Source organism: Monodon monoceros, unplaced genomic scaffold, assembly GCF_005190385.1.
Source record: "Monodon monoceros isolate NGI ecotype Baffin Bay Population unplaced genomic scaffold, NGI_Narwhal_1 Super_Scaffold_4, whole genome shotgun sequence".
NCBI lineage: Eukaryota > Metazoa > Chordata > Mammalia > Artiodactyla > Monodontidae > Monodon > Monodon monoceros.
In genome coordinates this window covers 48540352-48567613 of record NW_021703781.1, presented here as the reverse complement: position 1 = coordinate 48567613, position 27262 = coordinate 48540352, and the positions used below count along the sequence as shown (strand labels likewise).

The window sequence follows — 27262 nt, the reverse complement described above, 5'->3', positions numbered from 1 at the left end:
AATCCTAGAAAAAACAGTTTAAAAAAGTAATTCTAAAAGTATAAATGATAAGTCAATGGGAGAGATAAAATGAAAACATAAAAATGCTCAACTTAAATTAGGAAAGGAAAAAAGGAAACAAAGCACAAACGATGCAACAAATAGAAAACAAAATGGTACACTTTAAGCCAACTATATCAATACTTTAAATGAGAATGGTCTAAACACACAGATAAAAGCCATACATCGTGAAATTCGATAAAAGATCAAGACCCAATTATATGTTGTCTATAAGAAATCCACTTTAAATATAAAGACTTACGCCAAGGGACTTCTCTGGTGGCACAGTGGTTAAGAATCCGCCTGCCAATGCAGCAGACATGGGTTTGAGCCCTGGTCTGGGAAGATCCCACATGCCACAGAGCAACTAAGCCCATGCACCACAACTACTGAGCCTGTGCTCTAGAGCCCGCGAGCCAAAACTACTGAAGCCCTTGCACCTAGAGCCCCTGCTCCGCAACAAGAGAAGCCACCGCAGTTGAGAAGCCCCTGCTCACCGCAACTGGAGAAAACCTGTGTGCAGCAACAAAGACGCAACACAGCCAAAAATTAAAAAATAATAATAAAAAAAGACTTATGCCAAAAGTAAAGGAATGGAGAAAGCTATGTTATGCAAATAGCAATCAAGGGAAAACTGAAGTTTTTGTATTAATTTCAGACAAAGTAGATTTCAGAATAAGGAAAATTATCAAGGATAAAAAGGGACATTACATAATGATAAAAGGGTCAATTATCAGAGATGTATCAACCCTAATGTGTATACATCTAACAACAGAGCATCACTTATATGAGGCAAAAACTGACAGAATTGAGAAGAGAAATAGAGAAATCTACAATTATAGTGGGAGATCTCAACACCCCTCTATTAGTAATTGATAGAATAAGTAAACAGAAACTCAGTAAGGATACAGGTGACCTGAACAGCACTACCAATTAACTTGACCTAACTGATGTGTTTAGAACAATTCATCCATCAAAAGCAGAATACATATTTTTCACATATGCGTAGCATAGGAATGAAGCATGCCAGAATAAAACTGCTAATGTTCTGAAAATTAAATTGTTATTGGAACCACAGCCCAAAAAAGTGGCCCAGGACCTGCTTACTTAAAAAAGAAGACTTAAATAGGATTCTGAACCTCCTAACATAATAGTCAAAATGTTCAAGATACAATTAAAAACCATTCCGGAAAATCACAACTTGAATGAATAAAGATAACAGGTACCAACACTGAGAAATTGCAGGGGAAGGAACATTCCCAAACTTATTCTATGAGGCCACCATCACCCTGATACCAACACCAGACAAAGATACTACAAAAAAAGAAAATTACAGACCAATATCACTGATGAATATAGATGCAAAAATCCTCAACAAAATACTAGCAAACAGAATCCAACAACACATTAAAAGGATCATACACCATGATCAAGTGGGATTTATCCCAAGGATGCAAGGATTCTTCAATATACGCAAACCAATCAATGTGATACACCATATTAACAAACTGAAGAATAAAAACCATATGATCATCTCAATAGATGCAGAAAAAGCTTTTGACAAAATTCAACACCCATTTATGATAAAAACTCTCCAGAAAGTGGGCATAGAGGGAACCTACCTCAACATAATAAAGGCAATATATGACAATACCACAGCAAACACCATTCTCAATGGTGAAAAACTGAAAGCATTTCCTCTAAGATGTGGAACAAGACAAGAAGTCCACTCTCACCACTATTATTCAACATAGTTTTGGAAGTCCTAGCCTCGGAAATCAGAGAAGAGAAGGAATACAAATTGTAAAAGAAGAAGTAACACTGTCACTGTTTGCAGATGACATGATACTATACATAGAGAATCCTAAAAATGCCACCAGAAAACTACTAGAGTTAATCAATGAATTTAGTAAAGGTGCAGGATACAAAATTAATGCACAGAAATCTCTTGCATTCCTATACACTAATGATGAAAAATCTGAAAGAGAAATTAAGGAAACACTCCCATTTACCACTGCAACAAAAAGAATAAAATACCTAGGAATAAAACTACCTAGGGAGACAAAAGACCTGTATGCAGAAAACTATAAGACACTGATGAAAGAAATTAAAGATGATACAAACAGATGGAGAGATATATCATGTTTTTGAACTGGAAGAATTAATATTGTTAAAATGACTCTACTAGCCAAAGCAATCTACAGATTCAATGCAATCCCTATCAAATTACCAATGGCACTTTTTACAGAACTAGAACAAAAAATCTTAAAATTTGTATGGAGACACAAAAGACCCTGAATAGCCAAAGCAGTCTTGAGGGAAAAAAATGGAGCGGGAAGAATCAGACTCCCTGACTTCAGACTATACTACAAAGCTACAGTAATCAAGACAATACAGTACTGGCATAAAACAGAAACATACATCAATGGAACAAGATAGAAAGCCCAGAGATAAACCCACGCACCTTTGGTCAACTAATCTACGACAAAGGAGGCAAGGATATACAATGGAGAAAAGACAGTCTCTTCAATAAGTGGTGCTGGGAAAACTGGACAGCTACATGTAAAAGAATGAAATTAGAACACTCCCTAACACCATACACAAAAATAAACTCAAAATGGACTCGAGACCTAAATGTAAGACCGGACACTATAAAACTCTTAGAGGAAAACGTAGGAAGAACACTCTCTGACATAAATCACAGCAAGATCTTTTTTGATCCACCTCCTAGAGTAATGGAAATAAGAACAAAAATAAAGAAATGGGACCTAATGAAACTTCAATGCTTTTGCACAGCCAAGGAAACCATAAACAAGATGAAAAGACAACCCTCAGAATGGGAGAAAATATTTGCAAATGAATCAATGGACAAAGGATTAATCTGCAATATATATAAACAGGTCATGCAGCTCAATATTAAAAAACAACCCAATCCAAAATTGGCCAGAAGACCTAAATAGACATTTCTCAAAGAAGACTTACAGATGGCCAAGAAGCACATGAAAAGCTACTCAACATCACTAATCATTAGAGAAATGCAAATCAAAACTACAATGAGGTATCACCTCACACCAGTTAGAATGGGCATCATCAGAAAATCTACAAACAACAAATGCTGGAGGGTGTGGAGAAAAGGGAAGCCTCTTGCACTGTTGGTGGGAATATAAATTGATACAGCCACTATGGAGAACAGTATGGAGGTTCCTTAAAAAACTAAAAATAGAATTACCATATGATCCAGCAATCCCACTACTGGGCATATACCCAGAGAAAACCATAATTCAAAAAGACGTATGCACCCCAATATTCATTGCAGCACTATTTACAATAGCCAGGTCATGGAAGCAACCTAAATGCCCATTGACAGACAAATGGATAAAGAAGTTGTGGTACACATATACAATGGAATATTACTCAGCCATAGAAAGGAATGAAATTGGGTCATTTGTTAAGACGTGGATGGATCTAGAGACTGTCATACAGAGTGTAGTAAGTCAGAAAGAGAAAAACAAATATCGTATATTAACGCATGTATGTGGAACCTAGAAAAATGGTACAGATGAACTGGTTTGCTGGGCAGAAGTTGAGACACAGATGTAGAGAACAAATGTATGGACACCAAGGGGGGAAAGCCGTGGGGGGTTGGGGATGGTGGTGTGATGAATTGGGCGATTTGCATTGAAATGTATACACTGAAGTGTATAAAATTGATGACTAATAAGAACCTGCTGTATGAAAAATTAAATAAAATAAAAATTAAAAAAAAAAAACACATCGAAAGGAAATTCCCTTGCAGTCCAGTGGTTAAGATTCCATGCTCTCACTGCCAAGGGCCTAGGTTCAATCCATGGTTGGGAAACTAAAATCCCACAGCCTGCAAGGTACAGCCAAAAAAAAAAAAAAAAAAAAAGAAAACACATCTAAAAATAAAAAAGAAAGAATCTTAACAAAGAAATAGAAGAGATTTAAGAAAAAAGAAGCAAATGAAAATTATAAACTGAAAAAACCGGTAACTGAAATAAAACACCTCACTGAATGGGTTCAACATTAGGTTAGAGATGACAAAGGAAGGGTCAGTGGACATAAAGACAAAGATAGATTACAGGATTTACTCAATCAATCAACGAAGAGAAAATAGACTAGTATCTATAGCCTCAGAGACCTATGGGACCATAATAAAAGATCTAACATTTGTGTCATCATAGTTCTAGAAGCGGAGGAGAAAAATATAGGGCTGAAAAAATGTTCAAAAAAATAATGAAGGGAGTTCCCTGGTGGTCCAGTGGTTAGGACTCAGTGCTTTCACTGCTGTGGCCCAGGTTAAATCCCTGGTTAGGGAACTAAGATCCCAAAAGCCAAGCAGTGCCACCAAAAAACAAACAGGAAAACAATTCTTGGTTTAAAAAAAAAAAAAAAGAAAAGAAAGAATGGATGAAAATTTACAAGTTTGGTGAAAGGCATAAGTCTACATATTCAAGAAGCTGAGCAAACCGAAATTGGATTAACTCAAAGAAATACATAAGAAAACACAATATAGGGGCTTCCCTGGTGGCGCAGTGGTTGAGAATCTGCCTGCCGAGGCAGGGGACATGGGTTCCTGCCCCGGTCTGGGAAGATCCCACGTGCCGTGGAGTGGCTGGGCCCATGAGCCATGGCCGCTGAGCCTGTGTGTCTGGAGCCTGTGCTCCGCAACAGGAGAGGCCACAACAGTGAGAGGCCTGTGTACCGCAAAAAAAAAAAAAGACACAATATAATCAAACTTCTAAAAACTAAGGACAAAGAAAAAATGTTGAAAGCAGCTACAGAGAAACTGCCTATAGGTGAACAATCATTTGAATGACATGGATTCAAATGATTGGATTTCTCATCTCATGGAGAACAAAAGGAAACGAAACAACATATTCCACGTGCTGAAAGAAAAGACCTGTCAACCCGGAATTCTTTAGCCAGTGAAAATATTTTTCAGGAATAAAAGGAAAGTCAAGATATTCTCAGACAAAGGAAAATAGCATTTGTGGCCAGCAGACCTGTTTGGAGCTTCAGAAAGGAACAATTTAATGGGCAAAAATAGGGGTAAATATCAGAATACCCTTATCCTCATTAGTTTAGAATATCTATAGGCAAAAAACTGAATCTTGACAAACCCCATACCTTATACAAAAAATTAAAAATAGATCATGTCTTTAAATCTTACATAAAACTATAAAATTTCTAAAAGAGAACATAAGGCTGATCGGAATATATGATAAGGATGTGAGACAGGCAAGCAATGAGGCTATAAAGCAACACTAAACACTAGTGCAGGAATCAGCTTTCCTTAAAAACTTTTTCTTAGAAATCCAGATAGCAAATATTTTAGGTTTACAGGTATATAGTCTTTGATGTAACCTTTGCAGTGCAAAGGCAGTCAAAGATAGCTAAAGGCAACACATAAACAAATAGACAGATTGAGTAAACCAACATGACTGTGTCCAATAAAATTACTTGAAGTAGCAGACATCCGGCTCAGCAGCCATAGTTTGCCAAACGCTACTCTAATTAGTCAGTATATATTTCATCATGGATATGGGTTAGAAATTGTGAAATTACTTAATGTGTATTCTAAAATTGAGCAAATAGGTAGATATATTGTGGATGAGAGCCAGGTTTCTGTCTGAAAAAGGAGCACAAATACAGAAAAGAAAGATATTTAAATGCACATATATATACACATTCACACATGTATTTCTAGCTATGTCCACCTTGGGAGCCTTAGAAGAAATGACACCACAGTAGCAATAAGAACACCTAGTGCCCAGATCTTGGTTTATATTAATATGATTTCAGAGCTGGGGCTGAGAAAGTACAAGATACCTGGAATATCTTGCTATATCAGAAAGTAAGAAAATGCTCAAAAAGGACAGATCATATCAAAAGGACACAGGAGACAAGTTGAAGAGGCTCTCACTAGTCAAAACTGGGATAATTTGAACATCAGAATAAATAATAGTGGACTATACCCAGAGGATAAAAGAATGCATGAGTACATGCTAACATAAATAATGAATAAGAATAAATGGCAGGAGGCTTCCCTGGTGGTGCAGTGGTTGAGAATCCACCTGCCAATGCAGGGGACACAGGTTCAAGCCCTGGTCTGGGAAGATCCCACATGCCGTGGAGCAACTAAGCCCGTGCGCTACAGCTACTGAGCCTGCGCTCTAGAGCCCGCGAGCTGTAGCTACTGAGCCCGTGTGCCACAACTACTGAAGCGAGCGCACCTAGAGCCTGTGCTCCGCAACAAGAGAAGCCACTGCAATGAGAAGCCCACGCATTGCAAGGAAGAGTAGCCCCCGCTTGCTGCAACTAGAGAAAGCCTGCATGCAGCAACAAAGACCCAACACAGTCAAAAGTAAATAAATTTATTAAAAAAAAAAAAGAATAAATGGCAGGACAAAGGGAAAATTCTTCCTCTCAGTAGAATGCCAACTAACAAATGTTGAAGGAATGATGGGATTAGAAAAAAAGATCATTTGATAACCACTATCATAACTGTTTCAGAAATACATATCAATAGATTCTAAGAGGAACAGGATACTTATATAGTTTCAAAGTATCTCCCCTTATGTTCTTTATTAATTGCAAAGGAAATCTAGAGGACAACATTACAACCAAATTACCAAAGTTAAACCTCTTGATATCTGAGATGCACTAAGAACATACCACCTTTGTGGTTTTCTTGACAACTGCAACTAATCATGAAAGCCAACCCCAACTGAGGGACATTGTACTAAATAAATATTCTATGCTCTTTGAAAAAGAAAAGGCTATAAAAGACAAAAACTAAGGAACTGAAAAAAAAAACTAAGGAACTGCTCCAGATTAAAGGAGACTCAAGAGACATGACAATTAAATGCAATGTGTGATCCTGAATTAAATCCTGGACCAGGAGGAAAATCTTTTTCGTTTCTTATAAAGAACATTAGTGAGAGAATTGGCAAAATTTGAATTAGGTCTGTATATTAGATAACAGTAGTTCTCAATATTAATTTTCTAATTTAAAATAACTGTTATAATAGATAACTAATAAGGACCTACTATATAGTACAGGGAACTCTACTCAATATTCTGTAATAACCTGCATGGGAAAAGAATCTAAAAAAGAATAGATACATGCATATGTATAAATGATTCACTTTGCTGTACACCTGAAGCTAACACAACATTGTAAATCAACTATACTCCAAAAAAATTTTAAAATAAAAAAATTTTTTTTAAATAAAATAATTATTATATAAGATAGTAGCTTATGTTTTTAGGATACATACTGAAGTATTTGGGGGAAAGTGGACATTATAAAGACTGCAACTTATTCAGAAAAGATATATTAAAAAAAAATTTAAAACATCTTACTGCTCTGTATTTTCTTGAACACTGCTAAGTGGTTTCCACATGTTTTCACACTTTTCTTCCAAAGCACAGAATCTCTCCTTCCAAAGATCGATTAACTGGCAAAGTTCCTGTAAGAAAGGTGTGGGGAAGGAAAAGGCTGAAATTATAACAGTTAAACTTTTTTTCTATACTGATATAAAGTATTTTCCCATAGGTGAGAATCATAAAAATTCCTGACAAGAGATCTTTAACTCCATCTCTCTCACATACAGGAGATTTGTGGAAGTGATATTAAAAGGATAGTAATATTACAGGCATTTTTTAAAAAAGTAAATAATTAGCAAACTTTCATATTTTAACTATAAGTAACAAGTTACTTTCCGAGTACCTAAAAACTAACCAAATACACCAAAACGTCACATTGTGTTTGAGAACCACTTTGACAGATATACATAGTTGCTTCTTAACTGATAACACTACTAGAAGACAAAGTAATGCTGAAAATCTAATGGGTCAAGAAGTCCAAAAATATTATCAGTTAATAGAGCTGAAACATTTTACAGAACTTAGTTGGATCATATTAATAAAATGTAAATAGAGGGAATTCCCTGACAAGTTCAGTGTTGGGACTCTGTGCTTTCACTGCCAAGGGTGCGGGTTCAATCCCTGGTTGGGGAACTAAGATCCCGCAAGCCTCGAGGTGTGGCCAAATAAATAAATAAATAGAGCTTAACCTTTTCTCATACTTGGGATCTTTAAACACATTTCTGAATAACACATCAGCTGACAATATACATCTAACACTTTGATTATGAATAGAGTGTCAGTATTTTTACTAATCTCAAAGTAGAAGGAAATGCAGGTATTTTCAGATTTATCTACATGTAACCAGGTGTTCAGAGTTTACATCATTGGTTTGTCAGCACTAACCTCAAGTTCTAGAATATCTCAGAAATAGCTCAGTTAGTAAACTTGCTTCCTTTAAGCCAGGGAAGTCAAACCACTCATGCTAAAATACTTTTCACAGCATAGGTGGGTTTTTTTCTAATTTTTTTTAAAATATTAGGATGTTTTTAAGAGCACTTTTTTTTTTTTTTTTTGGTTGTGTCGGATCTTAGTTGCGGCATGTAGAATCTTCGTTGAGGTATGCAGGATCTTTCATTGCGGCGTGTGGACTCTTCCCTGCAGCATGCAGGCTTCTCTCTAGTTGTGGTGCAACAGCTCCAGAGCATGTGGGCTCTGTAGCTTGTGGCACGCAGGCTCCCTAGTTAAAGTGCATGAGCTCAGTAGTTGCAGTGCACGGGCTTAGTTGCCCCACAGCATGCAGGATCCCAGGCCCCTGACCAGGGATTGAACCCGCATCCCCCACATTGTAAGGTGGATTCTTTACCACTGGACCACCAGGGAAGTCCCGTTTTGTTTGTTTTTAAACAGCTGCTTGCCAATTTTAAACATTTCAAAACAGCTAATTAATAAAAAGCTGATCTACATACCTAAAAAGATCTAGGCAGGTTTAAGGTAAACTTGTTGCAATTTCAAACAGCAAGAATATGTTCTAGAAACATATAGAAAAGCCCCCTCAAAAATGGATGCCTTTCAGGCAGTATCATCACCACTATGGCTATAAGGGGATCTAACTATTGTAAGATGCTCTTGCGGCCTCAGTTCCCTCATTAGAAAACTAGGCTAGTAATAGAACCTGTATCTATATTGGTGGGAGGAATAAACACACAGTGAGTTGCTCAATAAATGTTAACTATCATTTGTACTAATTTCCAATATTAACCTTTTGTCTGAAAAGGTTCATGCTTATCAATTAGGGAAACAAATAATCTTATTTTAAAGTTGCTATCTTTCTTTTTTTTTTTTTCATTCCATTCAAGAGGGTTTTGTTTCGTTGTTTCTTCGGCCGTGCTGTGCAGCTTGCGGGATCTTAGTTTCCCCACCAGGGAATGAACCGGGCCATGGCAGTGAAAGCACCGAGTCCTAACCACTGGAATGCCAGGGAATTCCCTCTAGAGGGTACTAAATCATTTATTGATCACACATGATAATGGATGATACACAAACTTCATTCCCATCTAGAACTTTATCTGGTACCATAATTCAATTTAGATATATTGCATAGGATGTGCCAACAATCATATTAATAACCAAAAAACTCCTTTGCTTGGGTGACCCTTTTTTTTTTTTTTTTTGCAGTACGCGGGCCTCTCACTGTTGTTGTGGCCTCTCCCGTTGCGGAGCACAGGCTCCGGACGCGCAGGCTCAGTGGCCATGGCTCACGGGCCCAGCCGCTCCATGGCAGGTGGGATCTTCCCGGACCAGGGCACGAACCCGTGTCCCCTGCATCGGCAGGCGGACTCTCAACCACTGTGCCACCAGGGAAGCCCTGGGTGACCCTTTAAACTGTGAACTCCAGGTCACAACACAGTAACTGTCTGTTCAACTACACCAAGGTTTCTGAAGACAATGTCTTCTCCACACAAGCGGGTTGTAAATAAATTTGGAACCTGGCATCACCATGAAGAAATTCTAACTTCACACTGTTGGTGTAGTTTATCAAGATGGCTTCAGAGTAGACTAACTTCATACAGCACATTTTAAAAGACATGTTTAGGGCTTCCCTGGTGGCGCAGTGGTTGGGAGTCTGCCTGCCGATGCAGGGGACGCGGGTTCGTGCCCCGGTCCGGGAGGATCGCACATGCCGCGGAGCGGCTGGGCCCGTGAGCCATGGCTGCTGAGCCTGCGCGTCCGGATCCTGTGCTCCGCGACGGAAGAGGCCACAACAGTGAGAGGCCCGCGTACCACTAAAAAAAAAAAAAAAGACATGTTTATTCAGTGTCATGATCAGATTATTACATTTAGCAACCAACAGCATGGGTGCAAAAAAAAATCTACATTAAAACGCTCTGTTGGAATGCTTTACACTTTCCACAGAACAGAAACTAAAACAGCCTGTTATACAATTAGTCACAAATGCACAGTCCTTGAGCTTTTTTTGCCCATATACGAGTATTGTCTAAAACATGTCTTCTTTGTAGCAGCTAGGCCCTGCCACCACTGTGCTTCGCTGAATTCACAAATCTGTTGACCCTGTAGCTTCCCTGTCACTTCCCTGGCTCTCCTCTCCTGCTAAGCTTTGTTTCCTGGCAGTAATTACAACCTCCTGCCACTGCCATAGCTCCTGCTGCTGCTGGAACAGCCATAGCCACCTTGGTTTCATGGTTTGGCAAAGTACTGACTTCCATCACCATAGGGGCCAGCACTTCTGCCTCCAAAGTTTCCTCCTTTTATGGGTTCAAAATTTGAAGATTGTTGTAACTGCCAAAATCGTTGTAGCCTCCGCCACCTCCAAAAGTGCTCCCATCATTACCAAATCCATTATAGCCATCCCCACTGCCACCATAGCCACCACCACCGTGGCTGCCACCAAAGCCAGCTCAACCACTGAAGTTTCCTCCATGACCAAAGCTGTCATTCCCACAAAAACCCCCTCCACGACCACCACCAAAGCTTCCAGAACCACTTTGACCTCTTTGGCTGGATGAGGCACTAGCCATCTCTAGCTGAGATAAGGCTTTCCTTACTTCACAGTTGTGGCCATTCAGTGTGGTATTTCTGAATGACAATCCTGTCTACGGAGTCATGGTCATCAAAGGTTACGAAAGCAAAGCCTCTCTTTTTGCCACTGCCTTGGTCAGTCATGATTTCAATCACTTTCGTACTGTTCAAAATAATCTCTTAGGTGATGTTCTTCAGTGTCTTCTTTAATGCCACCAACAAAAATCTTTTTCACAGTTAAGTGGGCACCAGGTCTTTGAGAATCTTCTCTTGAGACGGCCCTCTTTGGTTCCCCAACTCTTCCATCCACCTTGTGTGGCCTTGCCTTCATGGCCACACCCACCTCTTCCACAGTGGCATACATGACAACCCGAAAGCCTCTGGAGTGCCTGGTGCTTGGATCCCTTATTACCACACAGTCTGTGCACACTCCCGACTGCTCACAATGGCTACTCAGGCACTCATCGGTTGTTTCAAAGTCAAGCCTCCGATGAAGAGCTTCCGCAGCTGTTCGGGCTCTTCGGGTGACTCTGACTTAGACGTGAGGGCCCTGGAGAGGGGAGACTTTAACAATGCTTGTTCGGCGGTGTCCAGGGACAGAAAGCTAAAGTTGCTTTAATTCTTATCTAAAAACCTTAGATGTATTTCCCTTCTCATTTCAGGTGACATGGATATGAATTCCCTTTCCCTCACTTTCCAAAACAAACAATTCTTTACTGGTCACTAAACCATGTCAACAGTTTCACTGACCAAAGAGTTCTGTCATGTAGTAATAGCCTCATTTAACAGAACTTCAGAATTTATAACTAAGGGCTTAAGAATACCAGAAATTATTTTCCATATATCTGATATTTATAGATTATGACTTGCCTGGCTTGAAGGTTTGGTTTTGATTTAAAGCATCATATACTGAGGAATAGTTTACATGGAGCAAGTCATAAATTACATTTATCAATAAAAATTAAGAATTGTATCAGGGCTTTCCTGGTGGCGCAGTGGTTGAGAGTCCGCCTGCCGATGCAGGGGACACGGGTTCGTGCCCCGGTCCGGGAAGATCCCACATGCCGCGGAGCGGCTGGGCCCGTGAGCCATGGCCACTGAGCCTGCGTGTCCGGAGCCTGTGCTCCGCAACGGGAGAGGCCGCGACAGTGAGAGGCCTGCGTACCGCCAAAAAAAAAAAAAAAAAAAAGAATTGTATCAATTTACTACAATTTAAATGCCTGATACTGATGAGACAAAAATAGTAGAAGAAAGCAGGGAATAGTTTGCGAAAGAGAGTAACTATCCATGTTACAGTAAAAACAACAACAACAAAAATTATCAAGTTAAAATGTAGATACATGTTCATTTTAAATGCTATGACCATTTTCTTCTAACTGTACCCCTGATGGTATATTTCTGCAGTTCATCTTTCTTCTTGATGTGAGGAAAGGACTATTATGTTTTATTGTGCTTTAGCATAGGGCTCTACATGTAGCAAATCATCAAATATTAACTGATCAAGAGAAATACTCTCAATTATTTCACATTAATTACTGTTGTAAGCAAAAGTGGCTATGGTATTTTCAGGATTCTAATTTAGTTATATAGCTTTGAGTCTGTAACAGGGATTATCAAGTTAAAGATCATAATACTTTCTTTTTACACTCCTTAAATCACCTAAATAAGATACCTGTGAATGGATTTTCTTTATTGTCTTCAGGTCTTCAGTTAAGTTTTCACAAAGCTTCTGTGTTTCAGCCAAGGAAGAAACTGTATCCTCTTTCAGTTCATGTAGATTGTTACACAGTGTACTGAGAAAGCCATCCATTTCCTTCTTCTGATCTTCTATCTTTGAAGAAAAAAAAAAATTAATTTCGTGGAGACCTTCCAGATGGCGGAGGAGTAAGATGTGGAGATCACCTTCCTCCCCACAAATACATCAAAAATACGTCTACATGTGGAACAACTCCTACAGAACACCTAATGAATGCTGGCACAAGACCTCAGACTTCCCAAAAGTTGTGCGGCTGACAGGGTCTTGGTGCTCCGGCTGGGTGTCAGGCCTGTGCCTCTGAGGTGGGAGAGCCAACTTCAGGACATTGGTCCACCAGAGACCTCCCGGCTCCACGTAATACCAAATGGCGAAAGCTCTCCCAGAGATCTCCATCTCAACGCTAAGAAAGACCCAGGTCCACTCAACGACCAGCAAGCTACAGTGCTGGACTCCCTATGTCAAACAACTAGCAAGACAGGAACACAACCCCACTCATTAGCAGAGAGGCTGCCTAAAATCATAATAAGGTCACAAACACCCCAAAACACACCACCAAACGTGGTCCTACCCACCAGAAAGACAAGATCCAGCCTCATCCACCAGAACACAGGCACCAGTCCCCTCCACCAGGAAGCCCACACAACCCACTGAACCAATCTTAGCCACTGGGGGCAGACACCAAAACCAATGGGAAATATGAACTTGCAGCCTGCAAAAAGCAGACCCCAAACACAGTAAGTTAAGCAAAATGAGAAGACAGAGAAACACACAGCAGATGAAGGAGCAAGGTAAAAACCCACCAGACCAAACAAATGAGGAGGAAGTAGCCAGTATACCTGAAAAAGAATTCAGAATAATGATAGTAAAGAAGATCCAAAATCTTGGAAATAGAATGGAGACAATACAAGAAATGTTTAACAAGGACCCAGAAGAACTAAAAAGCAAACAAACGATGATGAACAACACAATAAATGAAATTTCACAATAAATGAAATTAAAAATTCTCTACAAGGAATCAGTAGCAGAATAACTGAGGCAGAAGAACAGATAAGTGACCTGGAAGATAAAATAGTGGGAATAACTACCGCAGAGCAGAAAAAAGAATGAAAAGAACTGAGGACAGTCTCAGAGACCTCTGGGACAACACTAAACACACCAACATTTGAATCATAGGGGTCCCAGAAGAAGAAGAGAAAAAGAAAGGGACTGAGAAAATATTTGTAGAGATTACAGTTGAAAACTTCCCTAATACAGGAAGGAAATAGTCAGTCAAGTCCAGGAAGCACAAGAGAGTCCCATACAGAATAAATCCAAGGAGAAACATGCCAAGCCACATATTAATCAAATGATCAAAAATTAAATACAAAGAAAAAATATTAAAAGCAGCAAGGGAAAAACAACAAATAACATACAAGGGAATCTCCATAAGGTTAACAGCCTATCTTTCAGCAGAAATTCTGCAAGCCCGAAGGGAGTTGCAGGACATATTTAAAGTGATGAAAGGGAAAAACCTACAACCAAGAATACTCTACCCAGCAAGGATCTAATTCAGATTCAACAGAGAAATTAAAACCTTTTCAGACACACAAAAGCTAAGAGAATTCAGCACCACCAAACCAGCTTTACAACAAATGCTAAAGGAACTTCCCGAGGCAGGAAAAACAAGAGAAGGAAAAGACCTACAATAACAAACCCAGGACAATTAAGAAAATGATAATAGGAACATACATATCCATAACTACCTTAAATGTAAATGGATTAAATGCTCCCACCAAAAGACACAGACTGGCTGAATGGATACAAAAACAAGACCTGCATATATGCTGTCTACAAGAGACCCACTTCAGACCTAGGGACACATACAGACTGAAAGTGAGGGGATGGAAAAAAGATATTCCATGCAAATGGAAATTAAATGAAAGCTGGATAGCAATTCTCATATCAGACAAAATAGACTTTAAAATAAAGACTATTTACAAGAGACAAAGAAGGACACTACATAATGATCAAGGGATGAATCCAGGAAGAAGATAAAACAATTGTAAATATTTATGCACCCAACATAGGAGCACCTCAATACATAAGGCAAATGCTAACAGCCATAAAAGGGGAAATCGACAGTAACACAATCATAGTAGGGGACTTTAACACCACTTTCACCAATGGACAGATCATCCAAGATGAAAATAAATAAGGAAACACAAGCTTTAAATGATACATTAAACAAGATGGACTTAATTGATATTTATAGGACATTCCATCCAAAACAACAGAATACACTTTCTTCTCAAGTGCTCATGGAACATTCTCCAGGATAGATCATATCTTGGGTCACCTCACACCAGTCAGAATGGCCATCATCAAAAATCTACAGACAACAAATGCTGGAGAGGGTGTGGAGAAAAGGGAACCCTCTGGTACTGTTGGTGGGAATGTAAATTGATACAGCCACTATGGAGAACAGTATGGAGGTTCCTTAAAAAACTAAAAATAGAACTACCATATGACCCAGCAATCCCACTACTGGGCATATAACCTGAGAAAACCATAATTCAAAAAGATACATGTACCACAATGTTCACTGCAGCTCTATTTACAATAGCCAGGACATGGAAGCAACCTAAGTGTCCATCGACAGATGAATGGATAAAGATGTGGCACATATATACAATGGAATATTACTCAGTCATAAAAAGAAACGAAATTGAGTTATTTGTAGTGAGGTGGATGGACCTGGAGTCTGTCATACAGAGTGAAGTAAGTCAGAAAGAGAAAAACAAATACCATATGCTAACACATATATATGGAATCTAAAAAAAAAGAAAAAAAATGGTTCTGAAGGACCTAGGGGCAGGACAGGAATAAAGACGCAGACATAGAGAATGGACTTGAGGACATGGGGAGGGGGAAGGGTAAGCTGGGACGAAGTGAGAGAGTGGCATGGACATATATACACTACCAAATGTAAAGAGATAGCTAGCGGGAAGCAACCACATAGCACAGGGAGATCAGCTGGGTGCTTTGTGTCCACCTAGAGGGGTGGGATAGGGAGGGTGGGAGGGAGACACAAGAGGGAGGAGATATGGGGATGTATGTATATGTATAGCTGATTCACTTTGTTATATAGCAGAGACTAACACACCATTGTAAATCAATTATACTCCAATAAAGATGTTAAAAAAATTAATTTCTTTTCTTAAGTTAAAAATGTTTTAAATTCATTTATTTATTTTTTTGAATACATACAAAATAGAAAAGGTAGAAAACAGTATGCAGAGAATAGTCCCTTTCCCCTTCAGTCCCTAGAACCCCACCCAGTCCCACTCCCACCTCTGAGAGATGATTGTTACCGTTTCTAAACACTTTCAGAGGTTTTTTATTATCCATGTTGAGGCATTTATGCATACATATATGGGCATACGTTCATATGTATATCTTCCTCACCCACCATATGATAGACCGCTATATATGTTACTATGTGAAGTTAAATATTTATCTTGACGATCATTCCCTCTCATTTTTCTTCGCCATGATTCTGCTGACCGCATCAATGGCAGAGAGCATCCTATCTCCTCCCTCTTCCAGATTCCTTCTCACAACCCATGGGTTTTGCATGTAGACATCTCTCTAGATGTGGCCACAGACAGAGTTTCTTTCTTAAACAACAATTTGAGATAATAAGAATATTTGTTACCTTATTAGCCAGTATCAATGAAGTCTTGAAAATATGCTTTAGTTGACTATTGATTTCCAGTATAGATACCACAGTGGGTGATAAAACTGTTTCCAGTGAACTGAGGAGGTCACTCTTAAGTACATTCTGGTTTTGAAAATAAACATACAACTCTTTAAAAAGAATATTTTCACTTCCATAAATCTGGCTGGTTAAATCATAATATCTTAAATACTGTGTTAACTAAACATATGCATATTAAAATCCTAAGTATCCATTCTCTATTCTGTATACCCTACAGAGCCTATTTATTACTAGAGTTTATATTCATCATAAATCACTTAATCCTGCATACAGTAATTACAAAAATTGTCGCTTGATGTACAATAGATTTTTAACAGTCTACTGCAACAGAAGTCAAGAATTCAGATGAGGGGAAAGTGACAGTCATTTGATAAGATTTCAGCATTGCAAACAAAGGAAGCAAAAAAAAACACCTGCAACTATATTTTAATGAAATAAATTTCAAACAAGTTTAGATTACTAAGTCAAAAATGCTGAAACCAAATAGTCTTCAAAAGTAGGCTTTGGGCTGGAGGTATTTAAATTTGAAGACCTGACGAGTTGTATCCTATTGTATCAGAAGAACTTGTCAAGGTTCTTGTTCTTGTCAAGTTACATAGAAAAGTTGAGAAAGTACTGTAGATTGGGAATTTTTATAAAAAGAAGAAAAAAATTCAGAACAAAGCTCCTTTTACTAGGGCAAGCATGAGGAACTATAACAGAAATAATTAGTAAATACTTAAAAGGGTACTGGTTTTCTTTTGAAAGAAGAGCGAGCATACTAATTTCAACTCATTCTGTGGGAGCAGCAATCATCTCTTCAGACTCAAGCTTGCTTATAGCTTGATAGGAAGTCATCAATAAATACAGACTACCATTTAGCAAATGAATCAATTTCCAAAAAGTTAGTACCAACAGAGTATCTTTTAACTTTGTTAAATTTGGGTGACTGAAGAAATCTACCAAATGTCATAAGCACTGAATTTAGGCAGTGTCAGTGAACATTTGAACTTGGAAAATGTTCAACAAATGTTAAACTCAAAAAGGGAGGCAGCGAGCCTGTACAAAGAAAAAAAAGTGAGATGACTAAGAACTTCCTAGACAAATGATACAATTACAAAATAAAGGGTATATACAAATCAAGTATGGAAAAGGTAAACAACATTGTGTAATTAGATGGCTGGCTTCTATAGAATTATGAAAAACAGCCTCACAGTTAAAGGCCAGAAGGGCTTGATCACACATATCTGACCCCACAAATTATTATATACGTTCTCCAAATTCTGTAAGTCATTTTTCTTGCACATTTTTCTGAATTTCTGTAGTTTTAAAATTAACTACCTAATATCTCCTGGTTGGGTCAGAGTAACATTAGCATGACTATTCCAGGACCCTTGAGGAAAAGATGAATGACCAATTTCTGAGCCAGCTAACAAGTCATGGGTCCCTTGAATTCACGTGAAGCTAAACCTACTCTTTCTAGTTATTAAAAGGCTTACTAACTCCTACTCTTTATGTTACAGGATGTAAGTGAAAGAAGTTTCAAAAGTTGTATATATACGTTTGGAAATTAATCTTTCTGGGAGAACAAAACAGTGAAGAGATTTGCCTTTAGAAATATAAACCTACTCTCTTAAAGTGATATGTTTACCATTGTGTCTAGTAAAGCTTAAGATGAAAGAATAGCAGTTAACATTGGTTTTGAAGACTTATCAAATGTAACCGTTCAAAAATAAGAGATTTACTAACAATCAATTTCTGAAGTACAGTTTTACTTTCTGCTGCTAATGATTGTTCTTTTAATATCATATTAGAAATCTGAGAAACAAGTGTAGACACATTTTCTGGAATAGATGTGAGAGATCCAAGTGCTGTTGTAGTAATCGTGTCTAATGCAGAGACACTGGAAGACAGCAGGTTACCTATACCAAAAAGAAAAAGAAGATTTAAACTCGGCAATAAATATATTTAAATACAAATACAACCTTCAAAGAGGTTGGAAAAATTATATCCTTGTTGTGGAAATTTGTAATAACAAATAAGCTTAAAATAATTGGCTCACTACATAAGCATGAAATTATTGTAAATATAAATTAAATACGTTCCTGCAGTACTCAGTAAGCACTTGGCACATCTGTAGATGTATCAGACCCAAAACTGTAACGCAGTGTAAATCAAGAGTTAGAATATTCTAAAAACTAATCTCTAATTGAAGGTAATACACAGTATTACTGCAGATAAAAGAGGTTAAAGAAGAGAAACTAGAAATCAATAAACAAAATTTTTAGTGGTTAGCTTAGAGTGACTAGATCTAGGTGATTTTTACAATTTTTTACATTTCTGCATCTTCCAACTTTTCTATAGTGAAGACAATACTTTAATAATAAACAAATGGGGGACTTCCCTGGTGGCGCAGTGGTTAAGAATCCGCCTGCCAATGCAGGGAACACAGGTTCGAGCCCTGGTCTGGGAAGATCCCACATGCCAGGGAGCAACTCAGCCTGTGCACCACAACTACTGAGCCTGCACTCTAGAGCCCGCGAGCCACAACTACTGAGCCCGTGTGCCACAACTACTGAAGCCCAGGATCCTAGAGCCCATGCTCCACAATAAGAAAAGCCATCGCAATGAGAAGCCCGCACACAGAAATGAAGAGTAGCCCCGGCTCGCCACAACTAGAGAAAGCCCGTGCGCAGCAATGAAGACCCAACATACATACATACATACATAAATTTAAAATAATTAATAATAAACGAATGGATACTTACTTTCCTAAATGAAGATAACAACAATGGTTATGGTTAAAAATAATACCCATATATTTTGACAACATAGCAAACATTCAAAATACACATTCTCAAAAGAAAAAAAAAGTTGGAGAATGTTTATGCACAGAAAATTTCAATAAGGAAACCCAAGATATGTAACAAGGTATGTAATGAGTTTTATAGAAAAAACTCAACTAACATTTGTTTTAATTCAAAGGCATTAATCCCTAGTCTGAATAGATAGTGTGCATTGGAGGGGACTACTGACACTGTCACCTGAGTTTTTATGATATTTAATTATCAGTTTTGAAATTAGTCTCACACTAAACACACAAAGATTAGAATTAGAAATGCCTGAACTTACCAAACAAGGTTTTATGAACTTCTAGCATGGCCTTTTGTTTTGTGCTGCCATCCTTAATTAATTCTTCCATACTATCAAACAGACTATTCAGGTTTTTGCCAAAAATATCCTGAGCTTCTGCATTGTGCTGATCAACTGCCTTCTTACGATCCAGTTTAGAATGGAGACCAGATACATCTTTTGTAGTTTCTTCAACTGTGTTAAGCAACTATATATGATTTTTAAAAATAAGTGTTGATAAGATGGATATGACAAAAGCAGTCTAATGAAAATATCTGTGCTTCATAAGGATTTTTCCTGATAAGAGCTAGTAAATTTTATATATTGTATCAGAAGAAAATTTTAAACTTATGCTAATTTATCCAGGAATGTTTATTTCCCCTCCCCTAGCCATCTAGACAAGGAAAACTGATTTTGCCAATCTATTTTAGTAATTATGCTCCCTCACAAATTTTTTCCCCCATTATATGTTACTAATTCCTAGGAAAAGTACACCTAATAAAAAATTGAATACTCATTAGAAGATACTAAATTCTTGAAGACTGATTAATCTCAACCATGACCACAGGTAAAGCATTACAGCACCATTATTCTAAACATCCACGAAGTATATTAAAGTCATGTTCTATTTTCAAAACTTTAGGAATAGTTTTTTCTTAAATTAGCATCTCTAGTGAAGAAAATTTAGACAAAATAGTAACATAATGTTTCTTAAATGGATGGAAGTATCATTTGGGGTGAATAAATAGAATTTCACAATTAACGCTTAAGCTAAGAGTTACTTCTACCCATTCTTTAATTTCTTTAATGCAAGTACAAATTAAAACAAAGGACAAACCCTGCTGGCAGTATCATGAAGTTTCTCCTCAGTACTTTCCAAAGCTGACGTGAAATATTCTTCTTCAACAAGCTGTAATTTAGTTTCTTGTAAATGTCTTTGAGTGGTTTCAAGTTCCTGTGTCTTATTTTGCAGGTCAGATTTACACTGGTCAAGTTCATTTTTATTATCCATAAACAATTCTGTAACCTATAACACATTAAACATTTTTTTTTTAAGAATTAAAAAATGCAGAACTGGTTGTTGAGATACCTGGCTAGTTCGTAATATAATATTAGAAGAACCAAACAAATTATTTCCATGTAAAAGTCGTAACAAGTTACCAGGTAGGTTAGAACATTTTATATGGCATCTGGTTTCTTCCTATAAATTCATTAAAAACAAGTAACAGGGTAGTTCCCTGGTGGTCCAGTGGTTAGGACTCTGCGCTTCCAGTGCAGGGGGCACAGGTTTGATCCCTGGTTAGGGAACTAAGATCCCACAAGCCATGCAACAAACAAACAAACAAAAAACAAGTAATAGGTCTAATGGGGTGGTGTTAATTCTTCAGATTCCTTCCAACACTGCCAGTGTGAGGGTGGCACTGAAGGGTCAGGTCTTTCTACCTTAGTTATTTAACATCTGGTTTCTCCCAACATCTGCATTTCCTCAGCTGATAAACATGTTGATGAAAATGTCTCAGCATTCACTATTTAGCTTTAACATTAAATTGTACAATTCAGTTAATTTTTTAAAATGTTGCATTAATATAAGTGTCAAAATAGTCAGTTTCTTCATTATCATTGATGATAGTAAAAATATTGTGATACAACTTACTTTTAGTTTAAAGGTCAGCAAGAAAAAAAATCTTAAAGAAAAAATATCAGGTCCCTCACCTTCTGAAATTGTCCTTTAATATTTGCTTTTTGCATGACATTCAATACAGTTTTGAATGCTTACCCTACTTAGCTCTTCCTCAACAGCAGCAATTTTTTCAAGCAATTCTACAATTTGTTCTTCTTGAACAGTTAGTTTTCCACTCATGGCTCTAAAATAAAATTTAAAAGGAGTTTGACAGTTAATATTTTTTCCTAATTCTTATAAAATTTATTCTAACACAATTGAGGCAGTTACATATAATCTCTACCATTTATCACTATCATGACAATGATGCCTAAGTGTCAAGAGATAGATACTAAGTGCAGAAAACAAATGTATTTTTGTCCTTGGTTTATAAATAGACTTTTTCTTGTTTTCTCCATTTTGAAACTGAGAATCCCTACCTATGAGGGGGAAAAAACATGTGTGTATATATAATTTGAGAAGCTACAAAGATGACAGAAGATTATAACCCACATAAAAAATGTAGAGGTGGGACATACAGCTAGGTGTCTATCAGGAATCAGGAATATGAAGTATAAACAAGACACACAGAATCCAGGAGAGGCTTGTGATGTGAAGGCATCAAGTGTCACAGGAGGAAGGGGTGAGATAAGGGGCGAAAACCTGGGAAACTAAAGTATGTATACAGAGCAATTACACTCCCCTGTTCCCAGCACCCATACCCCAATACACACCCCACTGTCACATACCACTGTCACACCACCACAAAAGTCCTCATGAGATAAACGATTATTCTCTAAAGCACAGTTCCTCAGCCTTAGCACTACTGACATTTTGGACCAGACAATTCTGGTCTGCTTTAATGGGGCTCTCTGACTTTTTGAGCATTAGCAAGTTTCAGAAGTCAGTGCTATCTTTTGCCTTCTTCTAGTTCCCTCATAACTACCAATCATTTTCTATTCCGAACTGTGCTTAAATGGCAAAGAATTTTAAGAATGTAGATTTCCTCAAATTATTAGCTAGAGATATTGTTAATTAAAGGAAAAGACAGAACTGAAGTATAAGAGGAGAGTTAATTCTAACAGTCTTTTGATAACTATATTAGTTCTTTATTGGAAATAGCTCTTTAAAGTAGAATGGGATATTTGAAATGCTTTTCCTATACTGAATATACAAGAGGGATGCAACATTGTTATTTAATGAATTATATAGTTTTGATAAATAATTTTTAATTGAAGTATTATTGACTTACAATATTATATTAGTTTCAGGTGTACAACATAGTGATTTGATATTTTTATACATCACAAAATGGTCACCACAATAAGTCTAGTTACCATCTGTCATCCTATAAAATTATTACAATATTATTGACTATATTCCCTATGCTTTACATTACATCCCTGTGACTGACTTATATAACTGGAATTTTGTACCCCTTAATCCCCTTCACCTCTTTTGCCCACTCCCTCACCACCCTCCTCACTAGGAACCACCAATTTGTCCTCTGTATCTATGAGTCTGTTTCTGTTTTATTACGTTTGTTCATTTGTTTGGTTTTTTAGGTTCAACATATAAGTGAAATCATAAATTTGTTTGTATCTGACTCATTTCACTTAGCATAATACCCTCTAGATCTATCCATGTTGACATTAATGGCAAGATTTCATTCTTTTTCATGGCTGTGTAGTATTTCATTATTTATGTATCACACCTTCTTTATTCATCTGTCAATGGACACTTAGGTTGGTTCCACATCTTAACTATTATAAATGGTGCTGCAATGAACATATGGGAACATATATCTTTTCAAATTAGTATACTACCTCTCCCAGGCTTAAAGGCATGGATGGCCTTGTATAGACACATCCCCTGTGCAGACAGCATGTGCTGGCTGGCTATGGCAGGCCAGCTGGAGTGGGCAGAGGCTGGAGGGAATGATATAGTTTTGATATAGTTTTAAAAGGTCTATTAAACTTGGGATAAATCTTTAAATGTTGGCTGCAGCTTTTGTGATCTTTCTCTGACTTATGGTATAATAATTCTAAGAGTTTTTTCAGAATTAACTTTATTTCAGATCATGCCTCATGCCTATTATGAGTAAACACTGTCCTTAAAATAATGGGATGGACAAACTAATTTCTTAATCTAAACTACATCAAAGAGATGAACAGAAGATAAGAAAATTAAGTCTGCGGTGTCCAATGTTTGACTACTAACAGCAAAAGATACCATATTAGCAAATCAAGAGACAAAACCACTTGTAGATATCCACTGGTTGCCTACTAAGCACCTATTTCCAGCATCCAGATTTCCTCTGGGGAATTACTCTCCCCTGACTGCACAGCAGCCAACCTGTATGGGGCGTGGGTGGGGGGCCTAATCCATCCCTAAATCCAGGGAATAAGCCTGACTGGCTCAAGACAATCAGGGAAATTCAACTCCTTTGCCTTTGTATTGGTTCATACAAGGACATAACTGAGGACTAAACTAATCAACAAGTGATGTTCCCCTGGCCAGTTTTGATGGTTAAAGGACAGGCAGCTTCTCATCCACATGAGACATGAATGAGAGGAGGTAGCTGTTCTGCTGCTGACCATCTTCCCTGATGAACAGAGCTAGCCCTAGAAGAAAGTTACCACTCAGGACAGGAAGCAGGATCCTTGAGTTACTGGACTAAATATCCTTGCTGTTTTAAGTCAGTTTAAGTTGGGTTTTCTAGCATTCTGATACCAAACTTAAAATATAAAATGTTTTTATTGAATAAGATATAACATATAAAAAATATTAAAATGATAGAAATAGGGACACCTGTAAAGTGAACACTTGAAAAAAAATAATGCAGCACTAGTGTGTATGGCAGAGGAGTATATCTGAAAACCAGAGAAACAGAAAAAAGAGAACATTTTAAAATATCAAGTTTAAGAATTAAGTGCAAATTTACAAAAGATTTTTGTAAAAATGTTTTTGCCAACTGCGTATGGGCCATGAAAGGAACAAACAAAACTAAAGTCACATAGGAAGAATGAAAGGAGAATTATTGTTTAATACCCTACAATACACAATATAAATTTGAGCATTTGTAAAACTAACATATGAACAACAATCAGGAGGATATAGCACATTATGGTAATTGAAAATAAATGGAAAAAATGAGTTTATTAAATGATTTATATACCATTAGAATGATCATGTAATATAACATCTATAAAAGAGTAAAAGGTTATATTAAAATGCTTTTGGTTATTATCAAAAATGCCCTGTGAAAGTCACCCTCCTTAGTATCAAGGATAAACGCATTCAGGAATTTTCAAGTTATAATCCTTAGCATCCCACTTGCCTTCTGCCTCTGTTATTATTGTTGTTTCTACATAAAGCCTCAGTAGAAACTTTCCTTGAAACAAACTACTCCAGGGTTAAAAAGTGAACAGAGGGACTTCCCTGGTGGTCCAGTGGTTAAGAATCCGCCTTTCAATGCAGGGGATGCGGGTTCGAGCCCTGGTCAGGGAACTAAGATCCCACATACTGCGGGGCAACTAAGCCCGCATGCCACAACTACTGAGCCTGTGTGCCACAACTAGAGAGAAGCCCATGTGCCACAACTAAGATCCTGCATGCCGCAACAAAGACCCGACGCAGCCAAATAAATAAATAAATATTAAAAAAAAAAAAAAGTGAACAGATTAGTGGTTGCCAGGGGTTAGGGATCATTGGGGAAGAAGGGTTAATGAATATGACTACAGAGGGGTAGCAAGAGCAAGATGTTTGTAATGATAGGATAAATCTGCATCTTAACTGTAGAACTATAGCAAATCTACAAATGCGATAAAATGAGGTAGAATTATACAACACATTGTACTAGCGTCAATTTCCCAGTTTTGATCCTGTACAAACAGTTACTTAAGACGTGGGAAACTGGGTGAAAAATACATAGGACCTCTGTACTCTTCTTACAACTTCATATGAATCTGTCATTATCTAAAAATAAAGTTACATAAAAAGAGTTTTAAACTGTTTCATAACTACTTGTTAATGTCAAAATGAAAAGAAGCATCTATAGGAGGCACTTCAAACAGCCTATAACCAGAAAATGCTTACTCTTAGAAATTAATTCCCATAGCCAAGGGCTTACCTGAAATTTTCTTCAGAAATGTACACTCCATTTTTTTCACGGGCTGCAGCAAGATCTCGTTTCAGACGCTCTATCTCTTCCGTATACTCCTATGCAAGAAGAATGTCATGTCAATGTAACACTTCAGTTTGGGGAAGATATGCAATAAATAAAACAAAGTTAGCCCTCCTATGTTTTTTAAAGCATAAGAATGTATGATAAAAAGTCATAACCATACTTTTCATTCAATATTAATCTGTTTAGAATAAAGTATTTCAACAGCTTCCAAAACTCCTTTAAATGCACTCATTATAAAAATACAGGCTTCTGAAGAAAAAACACAACCTCCAGTACCCAGGTTGGTCTCTATATAGTATCTCACATTAAAAGGAACCAGGATTTCTTAGAGAAGTGTCTGACTCTAGGACTGGGGCAAGAAACATTCAGGATGAACCTACAACATCTTGTCAAACAAAATAGGAAGAAAGCCAAAGAAGCCTAGGCTAGTGAAAAGGACTCAAGAACCCACTTAAGAGGTACCCACTGACCAAAGACGGGACAGTTTGAACATCAGTGAGGATATTATAACTACAATTGTAGTTAATATAACTACAATTGGTAAGCACAAATATTTTAAGTCCATGAGTTTATAATGATATTAAGAAAGCTGGGAAACCAACTCATTACTCTCAAAACTGTCAAAGGAAATGAATCAAGCATTTGTCCTGCCTTTCCTATAAGAATTATACCCTTGGGTAGCTGAGGGAAAGTTCCTCTTTATAGAGGTAGTCCAGCAATCAACTAAGAAAGAATAGTTGAATTAGAAAATTATCATTTTGCGATCGTTAAAGAACTAATGGATCAAGTCACTTGAATATAATCAATTCCCCTCAAAAAGAGAAAGAACCACGTTCTGTGCTTCCTAGTGGGAGAACATACCACCACCTATTAACTAGTTTGGCCAAAAATATATAAATAAATAAAACCTGAATCTATCAAGCCTCAAAATCCAACTACCAATTTATAGAAAATATGAAGAATAGAACATGTCAAGATAGTACAGGAAACTTCTACAGGACAATAATACAGATACTTCCACAAATACACTATATGAGGGAAAGTAGATGGAAGAAGAACCAATGTATTGAAACCTAAAGATAGATCAAAAAGTTGCAAAGGGTAAACCTTAATTAGATCCTAAAACAAACTATTAAAAATATATGCTGAAACAATTGAAATTTTTAAAATGACCGAATATTTTATCATCTTAAAGAATTACTGTTAAATATTTTAGATTTAATAATAACATTAGGGTTCAAAAATTCAAGTGTCTAAATAAAATTAATGCTTATAAAAGAGCCTGGCATTTTTATAACAATGAATGTAAAATCACTGTAGTTTTCCTCAGGTCCTGACAATTTTGAGGCTCTTTATGAAAAAAGAGGTTTTCTCAAATAAACTTCCTTTAAACTGATTCCAAGAGGTATTATTACACTGCTGTACACCTGAAATTAACACAACATTGTAAAATCAACTATACTCCAATGAAAATTTTTTTTAAAAAGCTACAGTAATTAAAACTGTATATTAGTGGAGGGACAGACATAAATCAATGGAACAGAATAGAAAGCCCAGACATGTGCCCACACAAATATAGCCAACTGATTTTTCACAATGGTGCAAAATCAGTTTAATGGAGAAAACATAGCTTTTTCAACAAAGAATGCTAAAGCCATCCAGACACCCCATAGGTGAAAAAAATGTACCTTGATCTAAGTCTTACGCCTTATACAAAAATCAACTCAAAATGGATCATGAAATTAAATGTGAGATGTAGAAATACAAAACCTTCATTTAAAAAAAAAAAAAAAGGAAAAAATCTTCAGGATCTAGAGG

The 27262-nt window shown here is 37.2% G+C and overlaps 1 protein-coding gene across 1 annotated transcript in view; it reads right to left on the bottom strand.

Moving 5' to 3' along the window:
- Positions 1–27262, bottom strand: part of KIF11 (kinesin family member 11) — a 49816-nt gene that overhangs the window by 10244 nt on the left and 12310 nt on the right. The window contains exons 10-17 of the mRNA XM_029244626.1: positions 25388–25476; positions 21373–21460; positions 20434–20622; positions 19596–19803; positions 18213–18385; positions 16422–16547; positions 12644–12802; positions 7429–7535 (exon numbers count right to left, since the gene is read on the bottom strand). Of these exons, the coding sequence (XP_029100459.1) occupies positions 7429–7535; positions 12644–12802; positions 16422–16547; positions 18213–18385; positions 19596–19803; positions 20434–20622; positions 21373–21460; positions 25388–25476 (1139 nt within the window). The remainder of the gene's footprint in view (positions 1–7428; positions 7536–12643; positions 12803–16421; positions 16548–18212; positions 18386–19595; positions 19804–20433; positions 20623–21372; positions 21461–25387; positions 25477–27262) is intronic.